The sequence below is a fragment of the Microtus oregoni genome, unplaced genomic scaffold (genome assembly GCF_018167655.1).
Source record: "Microtus oregoni isolate MIOR12 unplaced genomic scaffold, Mior012 000069F_ref0000032, whole genome shotgun sequence".
NCBI classification, from domain to species: Eukaryota; Metazoa; Chordata; class Mammalia; order Rodentia; family Cricetidae; genus Microtus; species Microtus oregoni.
Window position 1 is genome coordinate 6,297,959 of NW_024543976.1, and position 27,908 is coordinate 6,325,866.

Here is a 27,908-nt window from a genome sequence, read left to right on the forward strand (position 1 = left end):
CCATCTTTTTCCTGATGTAGTCATTTAAGGTCTGACTCAGAACAGAACTCCCTACCCCTACTCTCTCCTATAGGAAAGTACCTTAAAAAAAATCATCCAACCCTACCCCTGCTGCTTTCTGCTTCTGTTAAACTGCTTGCTTGCTATCCTTGCCTGCAACTGGCCACCAGGATAGGGTTTTTGCCTTTAAAAGCTCCTTGCAGAAAGCAGTCGGGACTCTGTGAGAATAGTTCGCCCTCCAGGCAGCCTCCAGCTGGCTTAATAAAAACTCTCAAATTCGGACTCTGATTTTGCAAATGGTCCTGGGGTCTCTGCCCCATGGCCAACAAAATATACATGCAATAAAAACAAACAGAATCCTCAGTATTTCACACGTTTGGACATGTGGTGAGTTCACTTAACATCTCTTCTCAGCAAATCGTAAGCATTTGTGTCCTAAAACTAAACGTTGTTGGTAAGATGGTTTCTTATTTGTCAGACACAGTAAGTAAAACTAATGTAAAAGAACACACAGGTAAGAATTTTAGGAGTCAAGTCCAAATACGCAAAAAATTCATCTTAATTCTATCTATACATAATATACAAATATATGTATATAATATATATACAATATATAACTGCTATATATTGTGATAAGTGGTGGGTTGATGTTTTTCAAATCAAGAGTTTAACAGCTACAGCACTGTTCAGTGAGAGCTAAACCAGTCATTCCAGTTTTCTTCATGGGGAAATCTATTTAAGATTATTTGGTGATTAAAATAATTACTATTTTCATCCTGTTTGCTATTCTTTTCTTCAAGTTATTTAGGAAGACAAGCTTTAAAGAAAGCTATCAAGAACAGAGACTGAGTACATAGCACAGAAACAGGAATAGAAGGAGAGCACCCCTCCCCTCCACCTGCCCAAAGCTGCCAGAGGGCATAGCCCAGGAGCTTGGCTCATCAAAGCAGAAGGGTACACCCATGAGCATGGGCCTCTCCCAGGCTGGTCTACTGTTCCTCCACTTTGATGACCTCCTAGTATTGCCGATGAAGTGAAAAGCACAGGCTGGAGACACATAGCTGGTTCTCGTACTGTACACATTTGGAAAAGCAATCGCTGTGGTCCAAACACTCCCTAAAATCTGCAGTTACAGAACTAAAATGAACCTCTGAGTGGGGTCTTCATCATTCTCCTCAGCTATAAAGTCATACTAACCCAAATATCAATTTTGCAAGGGAAAGTAACCCACTTTAATAGAGAAAAGTGCTATTTCAGTGAACATAACAGAGTATTGGGTTTCCTGGCTGGAGTAAGTTACCAGCTTAATTTTAGATTAAGTTTGCACAGACATTGTGTATTTCCATAAGGAACCTCATACTGCTCCCAGGCCCCTTGAGATTCAATACACCAGACCCTTCTTGCTTACATCCTTATGTTCTTTATTTATGTCAATAAAAAGGATTTCACCATCCTACAGAGTTATGGACACTTCTGTTCCAAAGCTTAATGTATTACAATCAGTTCAGTTTTCCTATAATCATAAAGTAAAAGCCTTGCTGCCTTCTTGGCAGAGTTCACAAAGGTTCTGAGCCTCCGCGTAGTTACATTCCTGGCCCTGATACAGTTGAAATAATTCAGTTCACATTGTGTGACGACAATGGCCTTTGAAGATACCCGTGTCTTTATCCCTGGAGCCTGGAACCGTGCTACAGGGCCAAAGGGTGTTAAGGCTGCAGGTGGAAAAAGGTTGCTAATCAGGGACCTTGAGTCACAGGAGATCTTAGGCCAGGCAGGAGGAGGAAGTCAGAAGGGACCTGGGACTAGACCCACACTCGCTGCCTGAGAAGACGGCGGTAATGGTAAAAACATACAAATAAAACAAAACCAAAATCAAAAACAAAAACCCGAGTGGATTCTAGAAGCATGGAGCTGCTGAATCTTGATCATCCCCTTTACAGGCTCCAGAAAGATCACGGCTTTGCCAGAACAGCTTTGATGTCAGCACAGTGAGCCCCACACCTCTCTAGAATTGAGAAGAAAACAGTCTGTTGTTCTCAGACATTGTTTCCAAAGGACAGTAATCCAGGGTCACAGAGCTGGTTTCAGCTGTGACGAGGCTTCGCTGCCATGGATTCTCACTGAGATGGGAGAGGTGTGGACACAAGGGAAGCAAACCATTCTAAATTAAAACCTTGCTTCACTGGTGGCAACGCCATTTTGTTTTTTAATTTAAATGAAGAAAAAAGCTAAAATCAGTATTTTAACAAGCTCTCCAGATAATAAAAGTATGAAAAGCACTAGGTCACATTTATTAGAAATTATTTTAAAAGGTAGACAACTTTATGATGCTTCTTTCTCATTTTCTAGAGCAGCGGTTCTCAATCTTCCTAATGCTACGACAGACCCTTTAGTACAGTTCCTCATGTTGTGAAGACCCCAACTATAAAATTATTTCATCATTACTTCATAACTGTAATTTTGCTAGTCATGATTTGTAATGTAAATACCTGATACACAGAATATCTGATAAACAAACCCTATAAAAGGATCGTTAGATCCCCAAAGCATGGTGACCCAGAGGTTGAGAGTCATTATTCTAAAGCAAACATCTGAGCACACCCAAGGACACTAGGCTGTGATGTCTTAAAAGGCTCAAAGAACAAAACACATTCCTACAGCTCCAACAGGAAGGCCCTGTAACAACTCCATCAGTCTGGGACTGCAAAGGATTCTCCTCCTTTGAAAGCTTCCATGAGTTGTATGATTATAAGTATTAAATTTGCTACCTCTGAAAAGTCACTAGAGTTCCTTATAGTATTCATGGAGTCACGGGAAACAAAACAATTTCACCATGTAATATATTTTCTCTAATTTAATACAAAGAGAGTAATGATCCACATATCACAACACACTTTAAAAAGTTTTTAAGCACTAGTAAGTATTAAGTGAAAATAAACCTACTGATGGGCTAACAATGACCGTAGTATTATCCCTACCAAGTCACTTTGATGACGTCAGCAGTAACAATGTTTGAATGGCAGGGAGAGAAAAACACAAAGGGAAACATGGACATTTTAAAACTACATTTTACGTAGTGTTTACTTCTCCACTAACTCCCGTGTGTACCAAAACATGCACTCAGAAAGACTGTAAAGGCATTATGTCCGGGGAACCCTGTCAGTTATCCAGCCTTGCAAATCACTCCCATCTGTTCACAAAATTAAAATAACCAACGAGCATGTAAAACGTCCACTGGAAGAAGAACATTAGCATAGATCGCTAGCCAGAGGAAGGAAATCCACAAAGATGGCAACAGGAATAAGAAAAGCAGCGCAGTCGAGATGGATACCCAACAGTGAAGATAATTTGCTCTGGTTAAATCAATGCACCTCACTCAGTCAGCCACTCTACACTGTGAGAGACATAGGTGACAACCATTGTCCTGTTGGTCAGTTCTCACGCAGGAATTGGTCGCCAGGCAGCCTGGGAAGTGAAAACACCGCATCTACACCGACATTACAAGAGATGTTTCACAACTATAGAAAAGTCAGATCATTATGACAGATGTGTTTTATTTCTGTAAAGTACACAATTTAAGAAAACTTCACCAGAGGGAGCACTTTGGAAAGATATGGTCAGAGTATATGATGTAGACAAAACAGGCACCTCCATTGTAATTTGAATAATAAATAAAAGCCCATTAAGAAACAAAGAAGATAAGCAGCACCTGAAGCCTTGACATCAGAACTAAATGCTTGTACCCAAAAGTCTAGCCAGTTAAGTGTTACTAAGAGCTGCAAAGGAGGAGTTGCTGTTGACTTAACATTTTAGTTTTAGCAGAGACAAGCGCTCCTCGGGCTTGCCGTCCTGTCGGGGATCCCGATCTTCAAGTATCCTATACTTTGGAGAGCAGACCAGACTCAGGGGCACTCGCCTTAATTAGGTTCTGAATTTCCTTGAATTTCGGGTGATCTTTGTCAGCCACCAGCTGTAGCAGAATGGCCTCACTGGTGGTCACGATGATCCCAGTTCGAGCAAGACGCTAGAAAACAGAAACAAGACGTGAGCTAGAAAATGGAGGTGATTTAAAAACAGCAGAACCATTGGACAATAACTAGGGTCGTCATCTATAACAATGGTTCTCTGCCATAGCAATAAATTCAGTGATGGAGAAAGGTTTCAAAACCAGATGTATCACGAACCCATCTTCTTCGTATTAGTAATGGGTTAGATATCACTAAAGGGAGCCAGGGAGCCAGCGTCAAGATCTGTAGGTACTAGATTACCAGGCTAATGATGTAAACATGAGCAGAGAGAGGACACTGGTAGAAGTCATATCCCCATGTGTGCCAGCAATTTCTGTCAACTTGATACTCAAGCTGGGGTCTTCTGGGAAGAGGAAAACTTAATAAAGAAAGTGTCTCCATCTGACTGGTTCCTAGGCAAGTCTCTGGAGCATTTTCTTGATTAATGGTTGATGTTGGAAGGCCACTGCACCGTGGGTGGTGCCACTCTGGATCAGGTGGCCCTAGGTTATGTTAAAGACAAGCTGTGTAAGCCAGTAAACAATGTTCCTCACTGGCCTCTGCTCCAGTTCCCTCTAGGCTATGACTTGAGTTCTTGCTAGGGACAACTGTGTTATGGAGTTAAGATGAAATCAACCCCTTCCTCCCCATTTTGCTTTGGTCATGGTGTTTATCATAGCAACAGAAACCGAGTTAGGATCCAGCATGCCAGATGTGCACACTTCTCAGGGCTGGAACACTTCACCTCTGTTCACTCCCTCCAATGCGGACATCTTTTGGCTTCAAGCTTTGATAATCTCTTGTGGTTTGAGGTTTTGTTTTTGTTCTTTTGTTTTCTCATTTCTAACACCAAGAGCAAAAGAGGGAACTCATCTGCATTCACCCCGTGCAGTGTAATCAAAACAGGAGCCAGGGAGCATGTTAGTACTTTCACCTGGCATAACTGTCATTTGGTACCTATTTATTTAAAAAATAATCTCTACTATGGGTATAGTTATAACTATCCAGACTATTTTATTGCTAATTTGCTCTCCAACAATGTAAAATAGAAGTTTGATTGCATTAATAAAATAAAGGTTCTTAAATTCTTCTTTTCAGACTGCAGAAAGCAACACCTAAGGACTTGGCATAATTAAGAATCCTCTGGTTTAGGAATGATTGGCAAAAGTGAAGGGCCATGAGAGAGGTTTGAGAATCCGCCCAGAGAATAATGGAATCTCCATCTTTTCTGTCATTATAAACTTTTTAGAATGATTAAAGAAGGTTATAAAATCAGTAACTATGTAAAGTTGCCCACCAGAACTGTTCCTGACAGGATGACTTTTCCAGCAGAACCATAAAAACTCAAGGAGGCAAAGGAGGGGGAAGGAAGGGGAGGGGATAATCCCACGGCAGAGGACCACTCTCTGTAGTAATCAGTAGTAAGACACTCGGGAGTAAAGGGCAAATGGCTATCACAAGAAGCATCTGCTGCAGGAACCTTAGAAGAAGGCATGGCCTTGTACGAACCATAGTCTTGTCCGTCTACCCTAGCGATCTTTGGTGGTGCACAAAGCTGGTCACACTGAGGTGTACAGTGCTCCTTACAGACTGAGGGTTTAAAAATAACTAAGGAAAGAACCCAGATGAGAAGGAAGGTGTGGCAAAGTTTTTAGAACAGGATCCTGGGTGTGTGCACAGAGCTTGCCCTCCCCAACCTGGGAGGAACCTAAGCAGACAGTAGCAACAGCTTCTGGGGTCGTGCCCACACTTTCTCTCCAGAGCTAAAACGGGCATTAGGCCATGGAGGACCCCTCCTTATGCTTGCACAGGCAGTCCAACTGGGGCAATGATAAAGGAAGGCTCCTTTGTGTACACATGTAAAACTGTCTAGGCCAGGAATGGAGTATCCAACCTACTTCACATTCAAGCAACACCTACAACTACAGAGGCACCTAGTTCAAGAGAGGATTTACTCCATTCATTCTGCAATTCTGTGATCTGACAAAATCAGGTAAGTGTACGGTGGTACAGAAATCTATCATGTGATTATGAACATCATTTACTCTAAGGTGACACTCCCCAACAGATGACGAGTACATACAAGGAAACACTCAGTAAATAAAGTCCAGGCCACAGGCCTTATGCTTACTAATTATTCATCTTGCAAGGGAAATGAATGTAACAGGCAATACGGATAAGGATTGTCTGCAGTAGTTCTGCTCTGAAGGAATGAAGAAGAAGAGGCGCTGGCCATGTTGCTGTTAACTTTCAGTTCACAGAATAAAAAAGCATTTTCCCCAAAACTGGAGAGACAAACTGCATGTCCTCTACAGCAAGATACAATGAAGGGGAGCAGCAGACAAACTGTCGGGCACTGCACACATCACCTGACCTCACCTGCGGGCACTGCACACATCTCCTGACTTCACCTCACCTGCAGGTCACCTGACCTCATTGCAGGCACTGCACACATCACCTGACCTCACCTGCAGGCTTTTTCTGTCCTTTTGTAGACGTCTCAGGGTCACAGAATCAACAGAGCAGGGCTCATGACAGAGACTGAAGCGGCAACCAGAGCCTGCCGGGACAGCACTAGGCCCTCTGCCTACAGGCTGTGGTCGTTTAGCTTGGGGCTTTTGTTAGACTCCTAACAGTGGGAGTGGGAGTGTCTCTGATTCTTTTGCCTTCTGTGGGTCCCTTTTATTCCTGCTGGGTTGTCTCATCCAGGCTCGACATGAGAGTGTGTGCCTAGTCTTGCTCATCAGGCTGCATTCAGCTGATATCCCTGGGAAGCCAGCTCTTTTCTGAAAGGAAATGGGAAGAGCAGTGGGTCTGGGGGAGTGGGAGGAGGGCCTGGGAGGGATGGAGGGTGGGGAAACACAGGTCGGAATGTAATGTATGAGAGAAGAATAAAGACATAAATAAAATCCATATGAATGTAGGAGGAACGTCCTAGAAATATCTTCACAGCAAACAAGGCTTTGTTTAGTTTGTGTGGCTTTGAAATACTTCAAAGTCTGAGCATTACCATGACAATACAGTTTCCCCTGTGCAGGTAGCTGAAGATAGCTGCCGGATGAGAGATGGTCCGCTTGACAGCAGCTGTAAAATCTCAGCTTAATAAGAAAGCCTAAAAAGTGAGTCCTAATGAACTCACGCCTGAAGGAGAACTTACCGATCTTTGCTGCCAGGAGAAGAAGCACCACTCACTAAAAGCCAGAAAAACCAGTATTTCCAATCTGCATGGGGACAGCTTAACAAACTAAACTTCTACCTATCAGACAATGGTTTCAGGCTCCTCACCCCAAGGCTCTGGGGTCTCTGAGGAGAAAGGATGGATAGGCTGGAAGAGTGGGAAGTGGTGGACAGCATCAAGGACGTAGTATTTTCTAGGAACACAGGGAAATGCACAAGTGAACTCACAGTGATTTTAATACCACACAAGAGAACTGCGTAAGCCCCAGACAGATAAAATCCCAGCATAGAGAGGGGAAGGTGGACACACAATTCCACAACTAGCTGAGGAGCCACTGGCATTTGATAGTTACCACGAGAAAGGTGAGTTTGAGATCACACTGCAGGGCTGAACTCCAACAAACTGAACTTGACAGGCAAAGGACTTAACAAAACAAGTAATCTCAAACTTGGATGGGAAGAGATTCGAAAATGGAAAGAGTGGCAAGTTGGGGGATGCTGGAGAGAATTGAATATGCTCAAAAAACATTGCATGAAATGCTGAAATAAGTATAAATACTGAAATAAATAAACAAACAGCAAACTTCTATCCATAATAACAACAGGGATCCTACTCTCTAGAGGAAAACCAAGAAGGGAGGCGGACCAGGCTGCTACCTATGGCCTGTTGCCCGTGGCCTTTCCTCTTCTGTCCATTCCTTTTGAATGCTTGATGGCACTCTGGGCTACAGAGCTGACGCAGTTCCGACAGAGAACAATGCGTAAGTCAGTTTGTACCCAGAGTACTGTATGATCTCATGACAACAACAAACCCTTCAGCATTTATTTAAAATTGCTTCGAGTTTGTGTGTGTGTGTGTGTGTGTGTGTGTGTATGTGCATGAACACGTCCACACATTGTTCAGTGTGCATGGAGAGGTCAGTGGGTAACATTCAAGATTAATTTCTCCCCTTTCACTGTGGGATTCGGGAATTGAACTCAGGTCACCAGGTTTCTTCACCAAGCTCTTTTACCTTCTGAGTCATCTTGCTAGCCCTGCACTGATCATTCTTAATAAAAAAAAAAAGTAAGTAGTTTAACAATTCAGAAATTAGATCCATATATACATTCAAACTTATTGGTGAATTAGATATGATAAGTCTGAGAGGGAGACACACACCCTTCTGGAGTGAAATCCTCCCCAGGATTAAGTGCTAGCCTCAACAGTCTTGGAACAGAAGGGGCTTAGTTCAGATGGTTATTAGGCAACACTGATAAAGAACGGCTGATCCAGTGTCAGCCAGGAGGCACTCACTTAGAAAAGGCTACTCAGACTTGGATCCCTTCTGCCAGAGTCTGGGGCTAGATGTTGCTTGAGTTAACCTGCCTGAACCGACTGCGATCCTATAAAATTCAGTCCCGGCTACTTGAGACATCTCAAGTAGCTCATGTTGAACACTGCAGTAAAGGGACCATAAAACTATCAAGGAATTTTTAGCATCTCTAGAAATCTAATCCCAAGGAAAAACTGTAAGACTGTAACTGAACGGCCAGTTAGTGCACAGTTGCTTCTCTGAAAAGCAATGGCCTTCATATGCTGAGACCAAGCTATGGTTTAAAAGGCAAAATATTAGGGACTGCTAAATATCCAAGTCTTGTAATTATTCAGAAAACTCGATGAAGAACTTATTTTTAAGTAGAGCAAGTACCTCAAGAGCAAACATCCTGTCCATCATGCTTCTTGAGGAGGTGGCATCGGCAACGATGTGAACCTCGATGCCTCGGCCGACCAGCTCCAGGGCAGTTTGCTGGATACAGACGTGTGTCTAGCAGGGAAGCAAAGTATCACATGTAAGAACGCGGGAAACCGTTGGTGCTTTATATGAGTTCAAAAAGGATGCAAGAGGTCACTGGAATATTTAACAGCACTGTTTAGGCTCTCTTGAGCTAGGCAATCTCTAACACACACACAACAGCATTTCTCCAGACCAGGAGCTGACTTTATCAATGTTTCTCAAGGTCACACTGAACAGACTCTCAGAATTCCCTGCAGTTTCTAATGACTTTCAGCGAAGCCCTAGGAGTGGCCTTGAGAAAGCTCACTACCATCACTCCACTGCGGGGCCAAGGGGCCACTGGCATTTGCATTTGTGTCTACATTCATATCAAGTACTTAAGAGGATGAGCTGCAGGACTGAGAAAGTACTGGGGAAACTGAGTCATACAGAAGTAATGACAGGCGAAACCCATAAGAACATTCTGTAAATATACATTAGGGCAGAACAGAAAGGACTGAGAATCAAATGGCTTTCCCCATTCAGTTTAGGCTCCAGTTAGCCAGGTAGTTTTGAGCATAAATCAGTATTATCTAGCATTGTTTTATTCATGTGAAAATAAAGGATTTACTCAGTATCTATTACCATTACTGTACAGACCCTGTCTTCACAGGCATTGACTTGTAGACTTGCCTTAGAGGACACAAAACAAAATCTCCCTCTAATGGTAACTACGTTACATAACCAGCGAGTTACGTTTTCAGTACTGCCACCGTGCCCAGTGCCGGCTGTCCTCACATGACTAGAAAGCTCCGGTGAACGACCGGCTACTACCTCATGTAAATAGCCCTAAAGCGCTCCGCTGCTCAGAAAGTATTTCACCTGAGCATGAGAGCTAAGTATGATGAACAAAAAACCGTGCAAAAGCCACCGCATTTGTACCACGTGGTCACACACACACTGCCTCTCTAATTTCACGGCTGAACTGAAAATATAAGAAAATACTTAATGGGCATCACACTTAAGATTACATTTTTTTCTGCTTTGAAAATCTACTATGATAAAACCTTATTATCAAAATATAACCATTTGTTTGTGTTATTTTATCGCACTGAGTTAATAATTTTCTTCATAAATTTTAAAATTTCAGTACAACATTTGTTTAAAAAAGATAGAAATAAGCTGAGTATGGAGGCACAGTCCTGAAATTTCTGCATGCAGGAGGATTGCTATAAGTTCAATGCCAGCCTAGGTTACAAAATGAGTTCCAGGCTATTTAGCAAGGTCCTATCTCAAAAAAATAAATAAAATAAAATGTAACAAGTCAACTGAAATTGGCACTAGGAATCCATAGTATGTTTTTTTTTTCTTCATAAAAGTAGGTATACAAACCTACTTGCAGGATGGTGAACTATAGAACCTTGAGAATGGGGTGAAGTGGGTGCCCCTAGTGAAGCCCACTAACACACAAATAAAATAATTAATGCCTTTAGAGAAAACGCAGGTGGTTCTCACGACAGCCGAGGATCACTGGCCTGGATTCAAATGCTGCCTCCTCACTGGCTGAGCATTGGCAAGGCACTGACATGGCTATACTTTAGTTTCTCGTCTGTGATCCTGGCAGACCAAGGCTACGCAGCTCACAGGGCTGTGAAAGTTGAAGGTGGTGACAGCCACAAGGCATTCAAATCAGTACCATGAGGGTGGAGGACACGTAGCCAGTGGTGGCACTTCTCCTCAGGGCCACTCACTACTAGCTTCCTGTAAACAAGACCTCACATCCCCAAACTCAAGATGGTGCTTACTTCTACTCCAAACAGTACAACACTGCGGACGCCAGGAATCTCGGCTAAGGCCGCTTCCACTTCCGGTAACACCATAGAAAACTTGGTCTTCGGAAGAACCAGTTTGACACCTGTTAAGTCGATCTCTTGCACCGTGCTGCCAAGGCCTTTGGGGTACTGTTCTGTTATGATAACCGGAATTCCTAATATCCGAGCTCCTTGTAACTGAAAGAAATGTACCAAACAAAATTATAAAAAAAAAAATGTGTTGAGTAGCGATACGAATGTATATTGTGCCTCAGCAGATTGGAATGAACAGACAGACAGACAGACAGACAGACATACCAGTCTCTGTCCCACACTAATAATGTCTCCAAAGTACTTGATGGCTGGTCGGAATCTTTCCTGCATGTCACAGCAGAAAAACACAGTGCTGGGAGGCGTGAGGTTTCCCAGGGTCGTAAGCTGAGGAAAGAAGACAAGGATGATCTGGGGTTTGTATTACAATGACATTTAAGGCCAGGGGAGGTCAAGGTGAGAAGAAAATGTTCCTATGGTCTCTCTCAGAAAGCAAACGTAACATAACCAATACCACAAGAAAGTATCCAAGCCGGGTGGTGGCGGTGCAGGCCTTTAAATCCCAGCACTTGGGCGGCAGAGTCAAGCAGATCTCTGTGAGTTCAAGCTCAGCCTAGTCTACAGAGTGAGTTCCAGGACAGGCTCCAAAGCTACACAGAGAAACCCTGTCTCAAAAAACAAACAAACAAACAAACAAACACAAAAACAAACAAACAAAACCAAAGACATTCTTCAAACTGCACTTGGTAGAGAAGGGAGAAATAAAGCAAAGACAAACAATATCTAAATGTTTAAAGAATGTTAATATATTCAGAGAAAAAAACATTTTAGTCAATTAAAAATGTATGCATGTTTCAAAGGATTCCTTTCATCTAAGGAGAAGTTAACATCTAATGTTAATTTTTACAACAGCACACTTGAATAGCATTCAGTGACATAAAAATATAAAAGAAAATATCCAAAAATTAGCAGGTAGTTCACATTACATATAATTTGAATATTTTTCTTATACTCTTTATTTTTGAGTGTATTTAAAAGCATTTGTTGAATGTTACTGTGAATATAGCTTCAATATTTACAATAATAAAAAAAAATCTGGTAGTAGTATTACAGGCAAGGAAATTATATTTTAATTTCATGCAAAGAAAATAGCAATTTAAAAAACAATCTGTAGCAGAGACCATAAGGCACAAAACTAAAAACAAACAGAAAACAAACTAATTCATAGCAAATGGAAAACCACTGGTCTCAAGAAAAAATAAGAAGAAGCCACTTGCAGGGTGACTTCTGGAGGGTAGTAAACAACACATGGAAACTGCCCTGGGATGGCAGGAACTAAAGGCTGAATTCTTACACATTATCACGAGTGGGAAAATTAATGAATTAGGAAGGAAACCGGGAATCAAATTTCCAAGATTCAGATCTGCTGCAGGGAGCCCACTCCAACAGTCAGGGCCCTTGAGGAGCCGTTAACTATAAAACTCACACTGAACACAGGAATTCAGCTTCGCTAGAGAACTGGAAGCCCAAGGTGCTTCACTTCCCGCCTTGCGAGATAAAGAAAGTGTTTGGTCCAGAACAGATGTCATTACTCCTCTTAGTCACCCACTAAAACCCCTCTAATTAGGCTAAATTACCCATAGATATCAATTATTAATAATTTCCTGGAGAAGCCTATGTACCAATTGCATGGCTGTAGCCTCGGCAGCAGCTCAGCTCCAGACCTGGCCTTACCATCCCTGCATACGGCAGACTCAAGAGGAGACAAGTCCTCCGTGGATTATCGGGGCCTCGGAAGCAAATGTCTTATGGCCAGTGCTGCGGCCATGCTAACTGCTCTGATGGCTTCTGTCTGTGCTCTGGCTGCAGACTCTAAGACTTCATCTCCCACTGCAGCTGAGGCTACAGCGTGCACACTCAACCATCGGTGATGGAGAACCACCTGCCAGTCAACACTACCGAGAGACTCCAACTTTGCCAACAAAGCATTATTAGTAAAGTAAGTGCTCACGTGCTTGGGCTGTTTCCTTACACTTTTCAAATCATACCTTTTTACCTGTTTGTTTGTTTATGTATATTTATCGTGTGTGTGTGTGTGTGTGTGTGTGTGTGTGTGTGTGTATGTACATGTAAGCTCGAGGATTTACACTGGGAAGCCGGGCGGCAACTCCAGAGACTCTTCTCTCCTCCTGCCACTGGACCTCTGGGGTTAGACCTCAGGTCATCAAGCTTGGTGATAGCACCTTAATCAGCTGAGCCTGAGTGCCTGCCTAATCCCATAGTTTAGCCATTTCCAAAGCAGGAACATGACCTACACACAGAAGCCAGGAAGACCAGCTTTAGTGTATTCAGGATATTGTTTTTAAAAGCAATCACTACAAATGACTTACGCGTTTTTAGATGCCAGTAAACACTGAATCTTAGTTCACTGTGCTCAGCATCTCTCTCCTTCATAAATCTGAACAAGAAGTATCACAGTGCCTCTGTGATTAAGGTATATGCTAGAAAACAATTTACTTATAAAAGCGGCCTCTTTTTTGAAATTATGGTAATACAACTTAATCAAACTTGCCGTTCTAAGAGCCAGCAAGTTTGCCCAGGAAACCTCTGGCAAGCACATAATAAGCTTGCTAACAGTCAAGCGCTGACATGCTCACAGTTCACAGACACCCAACTATCCACACAGACAGGTCACAAAAGCTCCCCAGCCCAGCTCTCCCATACCAACTCAGTCTACATAGTCTAACATGGTAGGCCCCGAAAGGAGGCTGGCAGTCTACATTCTAAATTCACAGAAAGCAAGAGAGTTACCAACAATTAGCAATATAGTGCTGGAGGCAGACAAATTAACAGTGGCAGGAACTGAGAGGGGAGATGGGGAAAAAAAATATCCAAAATAGAAGAAAAGCAAGCCAAACTTAGTTCCACTGGCGTCTGGCGAGGTAATAACACACTGTTCTAAATTAGGAAATGTCATTCCAGTATTCATTTAGAGTGTCAAAAAAAGGGAGGGGGAGAATATGTCAAATAATACACTATTTAGAGGAACCACAAGAGAATACGGTCAAAATATTAAGTTATTTTGTTAAATTAGTGTTGAGATACTAAGTTATATTTGAATAAGTCCTTACCTAGTTAGAAATATGAATGTATGGTCTGAGGTCAGAAGGATAAGCAGCCCTAAAGCTGTCCTCACCCCACAGAACCCTGTTCCGTAAACAAAGAAAGATGCTACAGTGAGCGGTGACATGTTTGATTGTAAAGATGGGTTTTCTGATTGTGCAAGCCACAGATATTTCCCTGGACCCTTGAAAGTGACTGCCCTTGGCAAAAGCCTGCCCAAGGTAGAGTGAGGAAAACCAATGAGCTAGGCGGGCCTCCTGCACGCCACAATGTCACAACACACTGTTGTACTTGACGGGAGAATGGACTTCATGGGTCCTCAGGGTCCCACAATCTCAGTTTACCCCTAAGAAAAGCACTATGCACGTGAAGCCTGAGGACACCCCACCCAAGCACCTGACTTTCCTACACTGTCAAAGCCATTCATAACAATCATAATCAAAGAAAGTGTCGTAGCCCGGAGGATACAAGGTCAGTAAGCATGTGGATCTAACTATATCCTGACATGGACTGTGGATAAGATCGTCCTGAAATACAAACCAGAGAAAAGACAAGAAGAAAAAGCCACTAAAAACCAGTGTGCAGGGGCTGTAGAGCTGGCTCACTGGTTGGTCAAAAGCATTCACTGTTCTTCCAGAGGATCCAGGCTTAGTTCCCAGCATGCTCTGGGCAGCTCACAACTGCCTGTAACTCAAGATGCAGGATGCTGCCCTCTTCTGAACTCCACAGGCCCCTGCACTCACGTGCACACACCCACCGTTTACCGGTTATTCCTGGTTGTCAACGTGACCGTATGTGGACGAACTATAATCCGGAAATGGAGGGCACACCTGTGATCTGATCTTGAGGCTGGAAGACACAGCCTCTGACCCAGATCTTGAGGTGGGATGACATATGCCTTTAATCCAGACCCTGAGGTAGGAAGATTCACCTTTAAGGTAGGCCACACTTTGCTGGATGCCGATATAAGGGCAATGGAAACTGAAAGGTTTTCTTTTTTGACCTGCTTGCCCTCACCTTGCCAGCGCATCCATTCCTTCACTGGCACTGGAGTCTACTTCTTCGGGATTCCAGCATATACTGCAGACCAGCAGAGACACCCAGCCGCGTGGGGCTGAGCAGCTACTAGATTCCTGAACGTTCTAGTCACAGCTAGCCACTGTTGGGCTGCAGCCTGTAAGTCATTCCAATAAATTCACATATATAGAGAGATTCATTCCATAAGTTCTGCAACTCTAGAGAACCCTGACTAGTACACTCACACAGATACACATATGTACTAAAAAATTAAAAATAATAAAAAACAACTTAAAAAATATCCATTGGGCAGCTAAGTTCATAGTAAGTCATCAAGCTAGTCCTTTGGTTGTGACAAATGAACCACACAAAAGTACAATATTAACAACAGAGGAATCGGTGGGACAGGGGAATACAGAAAGTATGTACTATCTAAGCAACCGCAGCATAACTCTAAAACAAAAGACTTCCAAAATGCAAGTCTTCTTTAAAATACAAATATTGGCTTCCGTGGGCCATGGTAGTTGGAGATAAGTTATGACTGTGGAAATAACCTCAGATCCACCAAGTCACAAAAGGAACAAAAACCAAAACCAAAAAATTCTAACCATATTACCCACCTAATGTAATCCTATCTCCTCCGTATCCCTAAATGCACATAGATTCCAACAAGATGCTGTTATGATTCAATTCAATTATAATTCAGGAATTTCTTATCCGACTCAAAAAATTTAATTAAATCTAAATCGCAGGTACCTAAGAGTATTGCCAATGGCCCAAAATATATATTTTACAACTGGAAGATGACCAGTGCTGCCATGATAAAAGCCGATCTGACCGAGTATCTTCACAAGCAAAAATGGAGCACCTGCAAATCAGTGTGGATTCAAAAAGCAAATCACCTACAAATACATGCATAGACATATTTAAATATAAAAGTTTGATTATTTTAATCAGTAGCTTCCTGAAACAAGAGTTTGAGAGATAGAATTTAAGTGGAAAACTCATTGTTCACTTCCTTTAGACCCGCCATAGTGTGGATTTGACCTTAGATTTCATACTGAGGAGAACAGTAGAGTATCTACAGACTTGTCACAGTCTAATATTACCATGCATTTTACAAAAGGGTCACGGGCCACTCAGCAACACACACACACACACACACACACACACACACCACCAGTTCCTGGAATGGAAGTAGGATATGGTATTGAACAGTGCAAAGTCATTCTTGAAATTCCTAACCCCAGCACCCGAGAGAACAACCTTCCAGGGAGCTAGAGTCCCTGTGCAGATAACTTGATTTGAGATAAAGTCACCCCACCCATTGAAGTAAGGTGTGTAAGTAGCTGCCAAGGACTGGTGTCTGTATGCTAAGGAGACGCTTCTACAGAGAGATGGACAGACACACAACAAAACTGCCTTGGTCAAGAAAGCAGGGACTGGAGTGATGTTCTCTGCAAGCCATGATCTTCCACAAACAGGTGGAGAAGGTCGTGAAAAGATTCTTCCTCTCAGCCCCTCAGAAGGAACCATTCCTGCCCACACCCTTGGGCTCTAGCCCCCAGAAATCTGAGAATGTCTGTGTTGTTTCAGTCCCTCAAGCTAGCAGTGCCTATGATAGTCCCTGTGCCGCAGTGTTTAGGGATGGGAAATGTGGTAAGACAGGTGATTTGCCTTCTAACATGGGTAACCTATTACCATCACAAGATCAACATGATCTACTTAAGTAAAAGTCTGAAGGGGATCAAGGGATCAGGACTGAAGTCCTGTTTCCAATCCAACTGTATAGCTTCAGTAAGGGGTAAGGCTCTGACCCAGTATCTCCTCACTTAAGACAGAGGTTTCCCCACCCCACACACACAGCCTTCAAGGATTCCAGACACAGCCCAGGCCTGTGGGCATTAGAATCTCCGTTCAAATCTCGGTTTCACTATGTTCAGTTATATAACTATAGGTAAATCATTAACATCTTCCAATATAATGTCCTTATCTTTAACACAGTTAAGAAAAACAGTATTTTTCTTCGGCTGTGGTGAGATTCTGCAAAACAAACATTTGAGTCAGCACAGGCTGGGATGGGAAGCTCTCTAATGAGATTAAAGATGATTTATCATCAAGATCGCTCTAGAAAAATCACTGCACTAATTTAGTGTGCAGAATTAGGAAACTCATTCATAAAGTGTATTTCCAGACACCACCAAAAGGCTCATCATCGGATGATTTATTTCTGGCAAAACAGATTCTGAGACTTTTCGTTCAGATGGCAAGGGAATATTTCACTGTAGCTTTTAGAACATACGTACCTACTCTGAGCACTGACGTCCCTGGTATAATATTACACCTGCAACTTATCATAAAGTCTGAGCTCTCTGACTCCCCAAGGAAGGCCAGCTGTGCCTACCCACTGAGAGCAGAGACCTGAGGGATCTCCTGAGACTATGTCTCAAAGGGATGAAAGCCAAACCTGGGCCGAGCCAAGAGCACACTGACATTTAAATCTACATTAAGATTCCCCTTGACTAACTAAATGGAAGAAAGAGGAAAAAACCAATCAAATGCAGGTCACATGCAGCTCCCACTCTACAAGGCTGTTTATTTATAGGTGCCTGCTAATTTACTCACAAGGAACTAAGGGATACAATGGGTATTACTCGGCAATACTGCAAGTTTTCAAGCCCCCCCTATACCTCGATAATCATATATCCCATAACTCCCTCTGTCCATCAAACCAATAGGCTGGAGATAACACCCTAAAGTCAGGACCTAGGCACCTCTTCTCAGTGTCCCCTAAAGCACATTGCCCCCCAGATACACCCTGCCAGTTCCCTCACTCAGAGAGTGGGGTTATCCCTGTGTTTTTCCTGTGACATCCAAACAAGCTAAAGCAAAGGTCCTAGAATCAGCATCTCTACCTTCCATCAGCGAGCCACCAGCAGGCCATATTCTGTTCCTTCTTCATTGTATTTCTGCCTTTCCTCCTTGACTGTCTCTTCTAGTAAGACGTCTATGCCCCACCCTCAAAATAAAAATCTTACTAGAACGTGAAAGCCAGACCCAAGTCCTCTCCCAGTTAACCGCCCTAAGAACATGTCAGAATAACCTGCCTAGAGCAGCTCGTATCTCCTGCTCTCAAGAGCTGCCAAAACCTTCCCTCCTGTCTGGCCTGTATCTTCCTGACAGCATCCATTTCTTCCTGTCATCTTCTGCTTGGGCTCGTTCTGCCCTGGACAAAGTGTGAGACCGTGGGATGATGCCTGGCTTTGTGTGCGTCTCCAGCATTCCACGCCTGCATCCTGCAGATTTGGAAAGTGAGTCATCATAAAAGACCTAAACTTCTACTCCACCGTCCCTTCATTAACATCCCGTCTCCAAAGCCTCTAAATTCATCAGACTCCAGATACACAAACCATGAATGAAACATGAGCTGTGTCTTCAGCTACCTGTGCTGTCAAACAGACACTTAGTCACTGACAGGGTATTTTTAAAAAGGAGTCCCTAAAAAGTTATCACACTCTAGTGTTAGCAATAGAGATCTTCAAGATCAGCTCCCAAAGAATTGTTGCCAACCCCTGGGGCAATGTGGCACAGCCACATACTATTATTGCACAAGGTCATTGCCCACACAGAGAACAGCTCAGGGAACTAGTAGTCCCTGCCTCGAGTCAAAGGGAACAGGGCTTACCACCCCCATTGCTTCCACCTCCCCAGGAGCCACCTTGAGTCTGCCTAAGAAGCAGGTGTTCATAGGAAAAGAGCAGGGAGCAGCATCAAGAGAAATGAACAAACAGAAGCTCAAGTCTGACTCGCTTTCCAAACTGCTCCACATTCTCACCAAACGCAAAAAGAAAAGAGCCACGCTGTGGCAGATATCCAGACATTCAGTGAAGACTTCCTGATGCTTTGCTAGCTTGGCCATTATAACCATGCCATCCAGGGCAACTTGCTAACCTTCCCACCTCCCAATGCTCTGCTCTTCAGAGAAATAAACCTCATCACTTCTCCAACAAGAATTGAATCCAGGCTTGCATCCACTATGAAGCGCACTCAAAGACGTCACCTCAGTGTGGAATGAACTCTTCTGCACGTAAAACACCCACGTCAGTAAGGTAATACAGGAATATTCCAGAAAACAGAGTAGCAATGAAAGAAGTATCTTTTCGGAAAATACATCCATGTACATAAATACACGCGTGTGTATGTCATATCCTATGTAAAATATTCTTTCATATTAGCTACAATTATGCTGGGAAAAGCGCATGACTGAAGGAAGGTATGGCAATTACTAACGTGAGAATATCCAAGTATTTGTATGCACTTCAAAACATAGACAGATACATACGGAAAAGACTTCTTGGGTCATTTAGTGAGGAAAAAAATACTATTTGTTAGTAGATAAAAAAGAATAGTGCTACTGCTATAATGGTTGTTTTAAACATCATTACGAAAAATCAATTATATATAAAATATTTCAAAAGCCAGAATGACCTGAATTATACATTGTCTTTTCAGCATGAATGCCTGTCTCTGCTCTCTCTCTCTCTCTCTCTCTCTCTCTCTCTCTCTCACACACACACACACACACACACACTGAATTTTAGACCCTTTAAGAGTTTAATCATGTCTTGAAATTTTCAAAATCTAAAAATCCCTACTGTAGCACACAGAAAACAAAAACAAACTTAAACAGTGGAAGCCTGTCTCGAAAAAACAAAACAACAACAAAAAGCCGAGTTTTTTTAGTACAGCAGTACGGGAGCCCCTCACTCTCCTAGGAAAAACAGGAAATGGTTGACAAAGATGTCTGTATCTTCAATACAGGTCCAGATCCACTGGGTATTTTATTCTGGCTTTATAATGGATTTGTCAAAGATGCATCCAGCATATTGACTGTTTGGCATGGGTAGTCTAAACGGACGTTTGGAAGGCTGCAGAGAGCTGTCATCTAGAACTCTTAAAGGGATAAAATATGGAGAATCTTAACCACTGAAGAATGCAGCTCTCCATCTGGGCAGCAGGACCGGCCTCTCCACCCACTCCAGCGTTCTGGCATTTAGCCCATGAACTCTGTCCTCGGAGCATATGAACTTTAATCAAACTGAAGTCCTCCCTTCGGATCCATAGATGTGGGGGAAGGGGCAGCACCATCCAGCCCGTCTCTGACTACAGATAATAAACGAAAATTAGGGATAAGCCTCTCAAAATGGCACTTGGATATGAAAATTCATTCTAACCTCAAAGGCCACACATTTCAGTTCGCCTTCCAGAGAAAGGACTTAATAATTCTTCAAGTAGAGAAAAAAGAAAACAAAAAACAATGGTTGGTGTAGGTCCTAAGTCACACCGACCTTCCTTCCTTTGGAAAGCATACATTCGCCAGAGAATTCCTCGGATCTTAGGACAAGAGACTACTCTGCATCACACGGCTTTTAGCAGTATAAAAATTAATAAACTCTAACCCTTAGGTATAACTTCTTCAGCCTAGGACTCACAGGCTTGCATTAGTAGGGCTATTTAAGAGGCGTCTGCGGTTCCCTGCCTACGAAGGCACCCCGACTGTCACCAAAATGAAAGGAGAGGAGGAGCGCCGGCAAAGTTTGCATGTCTGCAACTGGTTACCACAACTCCCGGAACCAGCCGTGAAGCTAACACGCCCCGCGATCTGCATCACCCGTGAACATGGGAGCGGCGGCGGCTGCACGGCTACCGAGGAGGCTGCGGCACCAAACCGTGGGGCGCTGGGGACCACACACGTGGGGGCGTGAGCGGCCCGCGGGGACCCGGCAGGGCGGGCGAACGGGGGCGGGACCCACCTGGATCTGCAGCGGCACCAGGCGCAGCTTGCAGCGCTCGCTCACCGCGAAGCCCTTGGGCAGGTCCACGTACTGACCCCACTCCTCGGCGAAGAGCTGCACCACGAATTTGCGGTGCATGTCGAGCTGGTCGCCATAGAGGCTCAGGAACTTCTGGATGAGCACGTCGTAGCCGGCGCCGTGGGGCACCGACGCGGGCCGCGCGAACACCGAGAAGCAGAAGAGCACCGGCACGCCGCCGCCCCCCGACGGCGCCCCCGCGCCCACACCGCCGCCGGCCAGCGCGGCCACCGAGGGCTCCGCCGCCGCCATGTTCCCCCGCGCGTGCGCGCCGCCTCCGCGCGCCAGGCCGAGGGGCGGGCCCTGGATGCCGGAGACCCGCCCGCGCCGCCCCGGGGCTGGTCCTGCAGCCGCTGCCACCGTCACCTGTGGCGCGCAGCGCGCGGGGACAGCCGCCGGCAGGGCCCGGTGCAGCCGGGAGAGCAGTGGCAGGCCTCCGTGGAGGACCAGACCAGGCTGCAAATTACCGTCTTCCGAACTGCGGTCGAGATCGGGTTATCTCGTGCTTGTGTTCGGAGAAGGCTTGGAATGGGCACCGAAGGGCAGAATCGGAACTTACTGAAAGGGAAGGTTTTCCTGTTTAAGGAGGTGCAAATCATCACCTTCACAATAGAGCAACCCCATGGACACTACAAGATGCGGCAGTTCACAAGCTTTGGAGCTCCTTGACCTCAGATCTTATGCACGAAGTGCTGGTGGATATAAGCCTATAATTAGATTTGAGATAGTAATCCTTATAAGATAATGAGTTTGTTTTGTTTTGACAAGATTTCTCGGCTACAACTGTTGATTTGGAACTGATGTTTGTTCAGGAAGCAAGTACATTTATAAAAATGCATAAAGTGCATTTATAAAATGTCTAAGGTATCTTTTGTTTGTTTGTTTGTTCATTTCTTCTTCTTTTATCCCCCTAAGGAAATCAATTTTCAAATCCATTGTTCCGAGTCTAGCTTTTGGCAGCTTGATGTAGTGATTCAGTCTCCGTAGCAATAGTGTATCAAATAACATAAATAACACCATATTTGCTGGGCACAGTCACATTCAGGTAGGTGCAGCAATGGGAAGCAAGCAGTACCTCACCTCACTGTAGTAGAAAAAGAACATAAATGCTCATTTCACTGATAAATTATTCTCAATAATCTTATCTTTAGAGTAGTAATTAAATCTACTTAAATAAATGGTTTTGAAGGGAACCAGTGAATAGGAACCCCTAAATAAACATTCAAGTGACGCATAGCATACAATGAATTAGCCTAACTGACAAAACCATTATTATGGAAATGCTCACATTGATCTCAGATAGGCTCTTGGGAACACAGCTGATTAAAAATTAAACACTTTATCACAATTCAAATTCCGAGCCACTCAAGAAATTAGATTATGCAGCATTGATTAATATGTTAATATACTTCCAAAACAACCCCCTCAGTGAATTAATACACGGACTGTTTGATTCTTGCTTTTTCTATTAATCAGCAACACTGGAGACGCTGATTACTCTTTTCTTTGTAGTCATAATCTTCATCTCTTACATACCATACTTTTCATATTTTCCCCTCCAACTATGTTCCTCTAATTGCTTAAAATGCGAACCCAGTGGTTCTCAACCTTCCTAATGCTGCGGCCCTTTAATACAGTTCCTCATGCTATAGTGACCCCCCAACCACAAAATTATTTTTGTTATTACTTTATAACTAATTCTGCTACCGTTATGAATCACAATGCAAATATCTGTTAGGTGACCCCAAGGGAGTCAAGACTCACCACTTTAAAATGGTATTACGCAGGCCCCCCGTCTTGAATTCCAACTCATGGGAAAGTATCTGTTGAACATCTTGGGTTGGGATAGGAATAGATAATCTCACACGGAACATGATGGGCAGAAAGAACTCTTGATTTTACCTCCTCTTAAACATTTGCCTTCCCCTGTTATAGCTAAATAAATAGCAATTTATTTTATTCAGAGTATAATTATAGGTTGTTGTTTACCATTATCTTGTTTCTCTTCCCTCTCTAATCTCATCAGTGAGACCTGATGCTCCGAATCCTAAGATTGCATCCATGGCAGTGCTACTGGTCCAGACCAAACCACCACCATCATCTCATTGCTGACCATAACTCACCACAAGTGGTGATGATCTTTGGCTCATGTGGCCCCATTTCTGTCAGTTAGCACATTTCATCTGCTTGCATGCACCGCGGATCAAAACCCTCTCGTACACAGATGTGGACCTGCAGAAATGCAGATGATGAAATTAAGAGAGCAGAGCTTTAAGAAGTTATAAGCAAATTTAGGAAATTGGAGGAGAGGATGATCACGAGGAAAGTGATAGCAACAAGGGAAGAGCAAGAATGGTTAAAAAAAATAAGATAACAAACACCCTGTCTGGATGAAATGCCCCTGGGTAGTCGTCTGGTGTAGGCTGCAGAAAGGGGATCACCGCCATAGCAAAAGATTAGTAAAAACTATCCAAAGTGACAAGCAGAGGGTAAAGTGTAGGAAGGCAGTTTAGGTCACTTATGAGGCAACGTGAAATCATTTGCCATCTGTCCTTGGAGCTCACAAGACTGCAGCAGAGAGAATGACAAGCAGTGCTTTCTAGTAAGTGTTCTGCATGCCACTTTTCCTGCAGTGGGGTCTCGAGTAAGATGATGACCACCACCAATGTCTGTGGCACAGCCAGGAGCCCCTAGCACGGTTCACACTTTTATCAACAGTGACCTGGGATTACATTAGCAGGAATGAATGCAGTGGTAGCTGTACTAAGCACTGAAAAATATGGAGCAAGTAATCATAAGAATAAAGGAATTGAGTGACAATATCAACGCTTGACTGCTGCATTAGGAGAAAAAGAAAATTGGTGATGAGAAGTGGAGTCTAAGGGGCAGAGGCCTTTGTTGACAGCATTGGGAGTCTTAAGTCCCTACTGTGGGAAGACAAGAAACTGAGAATGAAGGCCAGAATTCAGCAATTCAGCTAGTAGCAGAGTTTCAAAGAGTAAATATTTCTTACTATAAATGGATTTGTTTTTGCCTGTATTGGGGATCTAACCTAAGGTTTCACACTTTAGGTAAGAATTGTACTACTGAGCTGCATCCCAGCTCCACCTCCTCCCCACTTTGCTTTCTGTTTTATTATTCTATGTGATTAGCATACAAGTTGCCAGATTTCACTGAGACATTTTCGTCTCTGTGTATCATTACACATAGTTTTTATTCACCCCTACACACACACACACACACACACACACACACACACACACACAAATTGTGTCTTCTTTCTCCATCCTTGCTGGTCTCCCTTCTTCCAAACAGTCCTGCCTTCTTTCTTATTTCATTCGTCTTTCTTGCTCTCCCCATCCTTTAGAATCTAAAGTTCAGACCCTCCCCCATAGTCCCCTTTCTCTTTTTGTTGCCACATATGTATGCATCTATCTGCACAGATGTCTATATAAATTAATTCTAGATTTCACATATAAGAGAAAACACTTAATAATTGTCTTTCTGAGCCTGTTTACTTCTCTCAACATAGTGATCTGAAGTTTCTTATGTTTTCCTACAGGTGTCAGAACTTCATTTTTTTATAGCTGAATATATTCTCAATGTATGTGGTGTGAAGTGTGAGTATGTGTGTGTACATGTATGTGTGCATGCACACACACTCCCCACATTTAATGTATGCCCGTAAGATATGAGCTCATCTCTTGAGTTAAAAAGTCTTGGTTGCCTATAATATAATATAATATAATATACAATAGAATAGTGTAGCAATAAATATGGATGTCCAAATATCTCTGTACTATGCTGATTTTAATCTCTTCAGTATTTAACCAAGAGTGGTATTGCTAGATCATTAAATCTATGGCAAGTCTAAGCATGAATCACAATCCAGTACCACTAGTTTTGAAACCAGACCATGACATCAATCCTCAGAGGGTATTTATATGGAGTGGATAGGCCATCAAATGACAAACAAATAATACCATCTATCATGAGATGATTTCATCAAATGCATCAAGATTATAGGAAGTAAACTAGGCCATAAAAAAGAAGAAGTTGTATATTTGACATTCAGCACAAGAAAAAAATAAACCACATAAGCAGCATGAAGAGGAAACCCAGACATTCATGCCATCCACTACTGTCCCATCCGAAGGTCCCAAAGGGATGCATGGGAAAAATATCGCATGGTTTACAAACATATTGGCTCAGTATGTTTATGTAAGTCTTGAAGATAGGAATAAGACGCATCGCTCCCAGTAGGCAAAACTTCGGGTCGTGACCTGGTCATATAGTTCATGGGGAAAGAAGTTTCCTGAGCTGAGAATATGAGGTGCATAAATGGCTTGGCCAACTAGTCAGACCCAAGTACAGATACGGAATCAAGAAGACCTGCTTAGAGGCATGGGAATGCACACATGGGAATGAGCACAAGGCACAGCAATTATTTTTATATTTCATAGTGATGCTCCTCAGAGAAACTACTAAAGAAAGCGAACCATACCCAGTGAAAATCAGAGTGTATGAGTAACTCCTGAAACTCAACAGTAGAGACAAACAATACCACTGAAACGAGATAAAAGATTCAAACACTTGACTCAAGAAAGAAATGTCCAAAAAGCACACACAAAAAAAGTGCTTAACACCACTAGATGTCTGAAAGGTGCAAATTAAAGACACAAAGGATTTTCCTTCTCAGTCATTAGAAACAGAAGACAAAACAGGAAATGCCGAGTCATGCTCCCTTTGGATCCTGGTACCCTGGCTAGAGGCAGAGAGGGAATGAAGAAGGGACAGACACATAGATACATGGACAGTGAAGCTAGGATAAGATAGAGCTCTCTAACTTACGACTGCAACCCAGAACCTCAGTGCGCTCGTGCTAATGGGTACAACACCACTGCAGACTTGCAGGTCTGCAAGTGAGTAACCTCAGTGCTTTTTTTTTTTTTGTCCCAGCAACAGAAAAGTAACTAATAGGGTGTGCATAAAGATACAAGCAGGTTACTGATCTTAAAATCAGAAAATACAAGAGTTCGTTGACTTAATAATATCCTTCAGTGACACATGACTGTATACTAATCTAAAATGTTCACTGCCTTCCTGTCTCAGTGTGGCACAGTCATCCCATCACTGTGTTCAGGCAGCTGTAATTCTGACCTGTTCTGCTATTCCTAGCTGTCATATTTTCTTTTCAAAGAATTTGCTTTCAGAGACACATTTCTATTTTAGTACATTCACTTCTCCCTGCCCATCCTTTGAGAGGAGAGAAAGATGTTTGTAATTTATTGTGTTTTGAATTTCAGCATTTCCATGTATTGTGTCAGGATGTTTCTGTTCAGCGCTGTCGGGTTTATTTTTCAATAAATGGACTCCTGGAATGGGGAGGGAAAAAAAAAGAGAATTTATAAACGCTTTCCTAAACTGGAACGTGTTATTGTCTATGAGATTTATCTTAAGATCTTGAAATCGCCCATCTCCAGGCAGTTTAACGACTCCTCCACTCAATCATTAGGTCTGACTTTCCTTTGCTACTTCAGCTGTTACTTGTGTGTGATTCTGAGTCACTGTGTTCTTGCTCAGATGTAGGTGGGCATACCACCTTTGATAAAATGAATTTTGTGAATGTCATTCAAGATTGGCAGAGCCTTTGAAGTCAGCAGAGCCCTGATGTGGATACTGTGTTCTTATTTTCCTGCCTGAGAGATTGAAGAAAACAACCTTGATGCTATCAGAGGATTCGTTTGGACTGTGGATCCTTCCACCACCACCGCCATCGCCCTCCCCCCTCACCACAACACTATCACCACCACCCATTGGAGGAGGGCCACTAGTTAGTTCCTGGCCACTTAGCCCAGAAATAATCACATAGAAACTGTACTAATTGAATCATTGCTTGGCCCATTAGCTCTGGCTTCTTTTTGGCTAACTCTTACATACTAATTTAACCAATTTCTATTAATCTGTGTATCGCCACGTGGCTGTGGCTTACTAGCTAAAGTTTCCAGCATCTATCTCCAGCGGCTCCATAGCTTCTCTCCAACTTTGTTTTTCTTTCTCCCAGCATTCAGTTTAGTTTTCCCCACCTACCTAAGTTCTGCCCTGCTATAGGTCCAAAGCACTTTCCTTATTTATTAATGGTAATCATAGCATATAGAGGGAAATCCCACATCAATCACCTCCACCACCACCATCACCACCACCTCCATCACCACCACCACCACCATCACCACCACCTCCATCACCACCATCACCACCATCACCACCACCTCCATCACCACCATCAATACCACCTCCATCACCACCATCACCACCACCTCCATCACCACCACCTCCATCATCACCACCACCACCACCACCACCACCACCACCACCACCACCACCACCACCACCACTGTGACCATCACCCCACCACCACCACCACCACCATAACACCATCAGGACTATCAGTACCACCACCACCATCACTGCCCGCCCCCACTACCACATTCACTCCTACCACTACAACCTTCACACCACTTCTCCACAGCCTCAGTGCTACACTCACCCCACTGTGCACCTTTGCACCCAACATCTCATTCGCCACTGGATTTTCCTCACCAAGCACCTCTTTTTAAGGGGATCATGCATCTTGCCCTCTTGGCCCACAAGTCTCAGCGTATTTCTATGCTCCTCAAAGAAAAACTCTCAGAAAGTGACTCAGATTCTTTTTCCACTTGCTGCTGCTCACCTCACTCCAGCTCAGCTCCTGCCTTCCTCGGTTCACTTGCATCACTCATGGCAGTAACTGGTGCTCAAGTTAGTTGCAAAGCTCAGGTTCATGACCATGACTGATTGCCATCTGTCTACTGGGCTTCCTAAGGTTTCCCGTGTATCCAGGACATCTCCTGTCACTCATGCTTTGTGAATGGAGTATACCACAGCTGCGGTTGCCTGGTAGCCACCTGAGTTTTCTCGTATTAACTTTACTTGCTTTTTTTCTTCTTCTTGTTTACCTCACTGGTCTTGCATTATCTACCTTAAATGTCAACACTGACAGCACCAGTGAATTTTGTCCCCTTCCTTCACCCGCTAAACTTACGTGACATGATTGAT

At 43.3% G+C, this 27,908-nt stretch overlaps 1 protein-coding gene across 1 annotated transcript; it reads right to left on the reverse strand.

The window, feature by feature from the left end:
• Positions 1-3,537: 3,537 nt before the first annotated feature.
• Positions 3,538-21,091, reverse strand: LOC121440674 (isochorismatase domain-containing protein 1). Its single transcript, XM_041641471.1, has 5 exons — positions 20,754-21,091; positions 11,068-11,187; positions 10,744-10,947; positions 8,873-8,989; positions 3,538-4,024 (listed from the first exon to the last, which is right to left on the reverse strand). Exons 1-5 carry the CDS (start codon positions 21,063-21,065, stop codon positions 3,878-3,880), a joined length of 900 nt encoding a protein of 299 aa, XP_041497405.1. The 5' UTR covers positions 21,066-21,091; the 3' UTR covers positions 3,538-3,877.
• Positions 21,092-27,908: the final 6,817 nt, after the last annotated feature.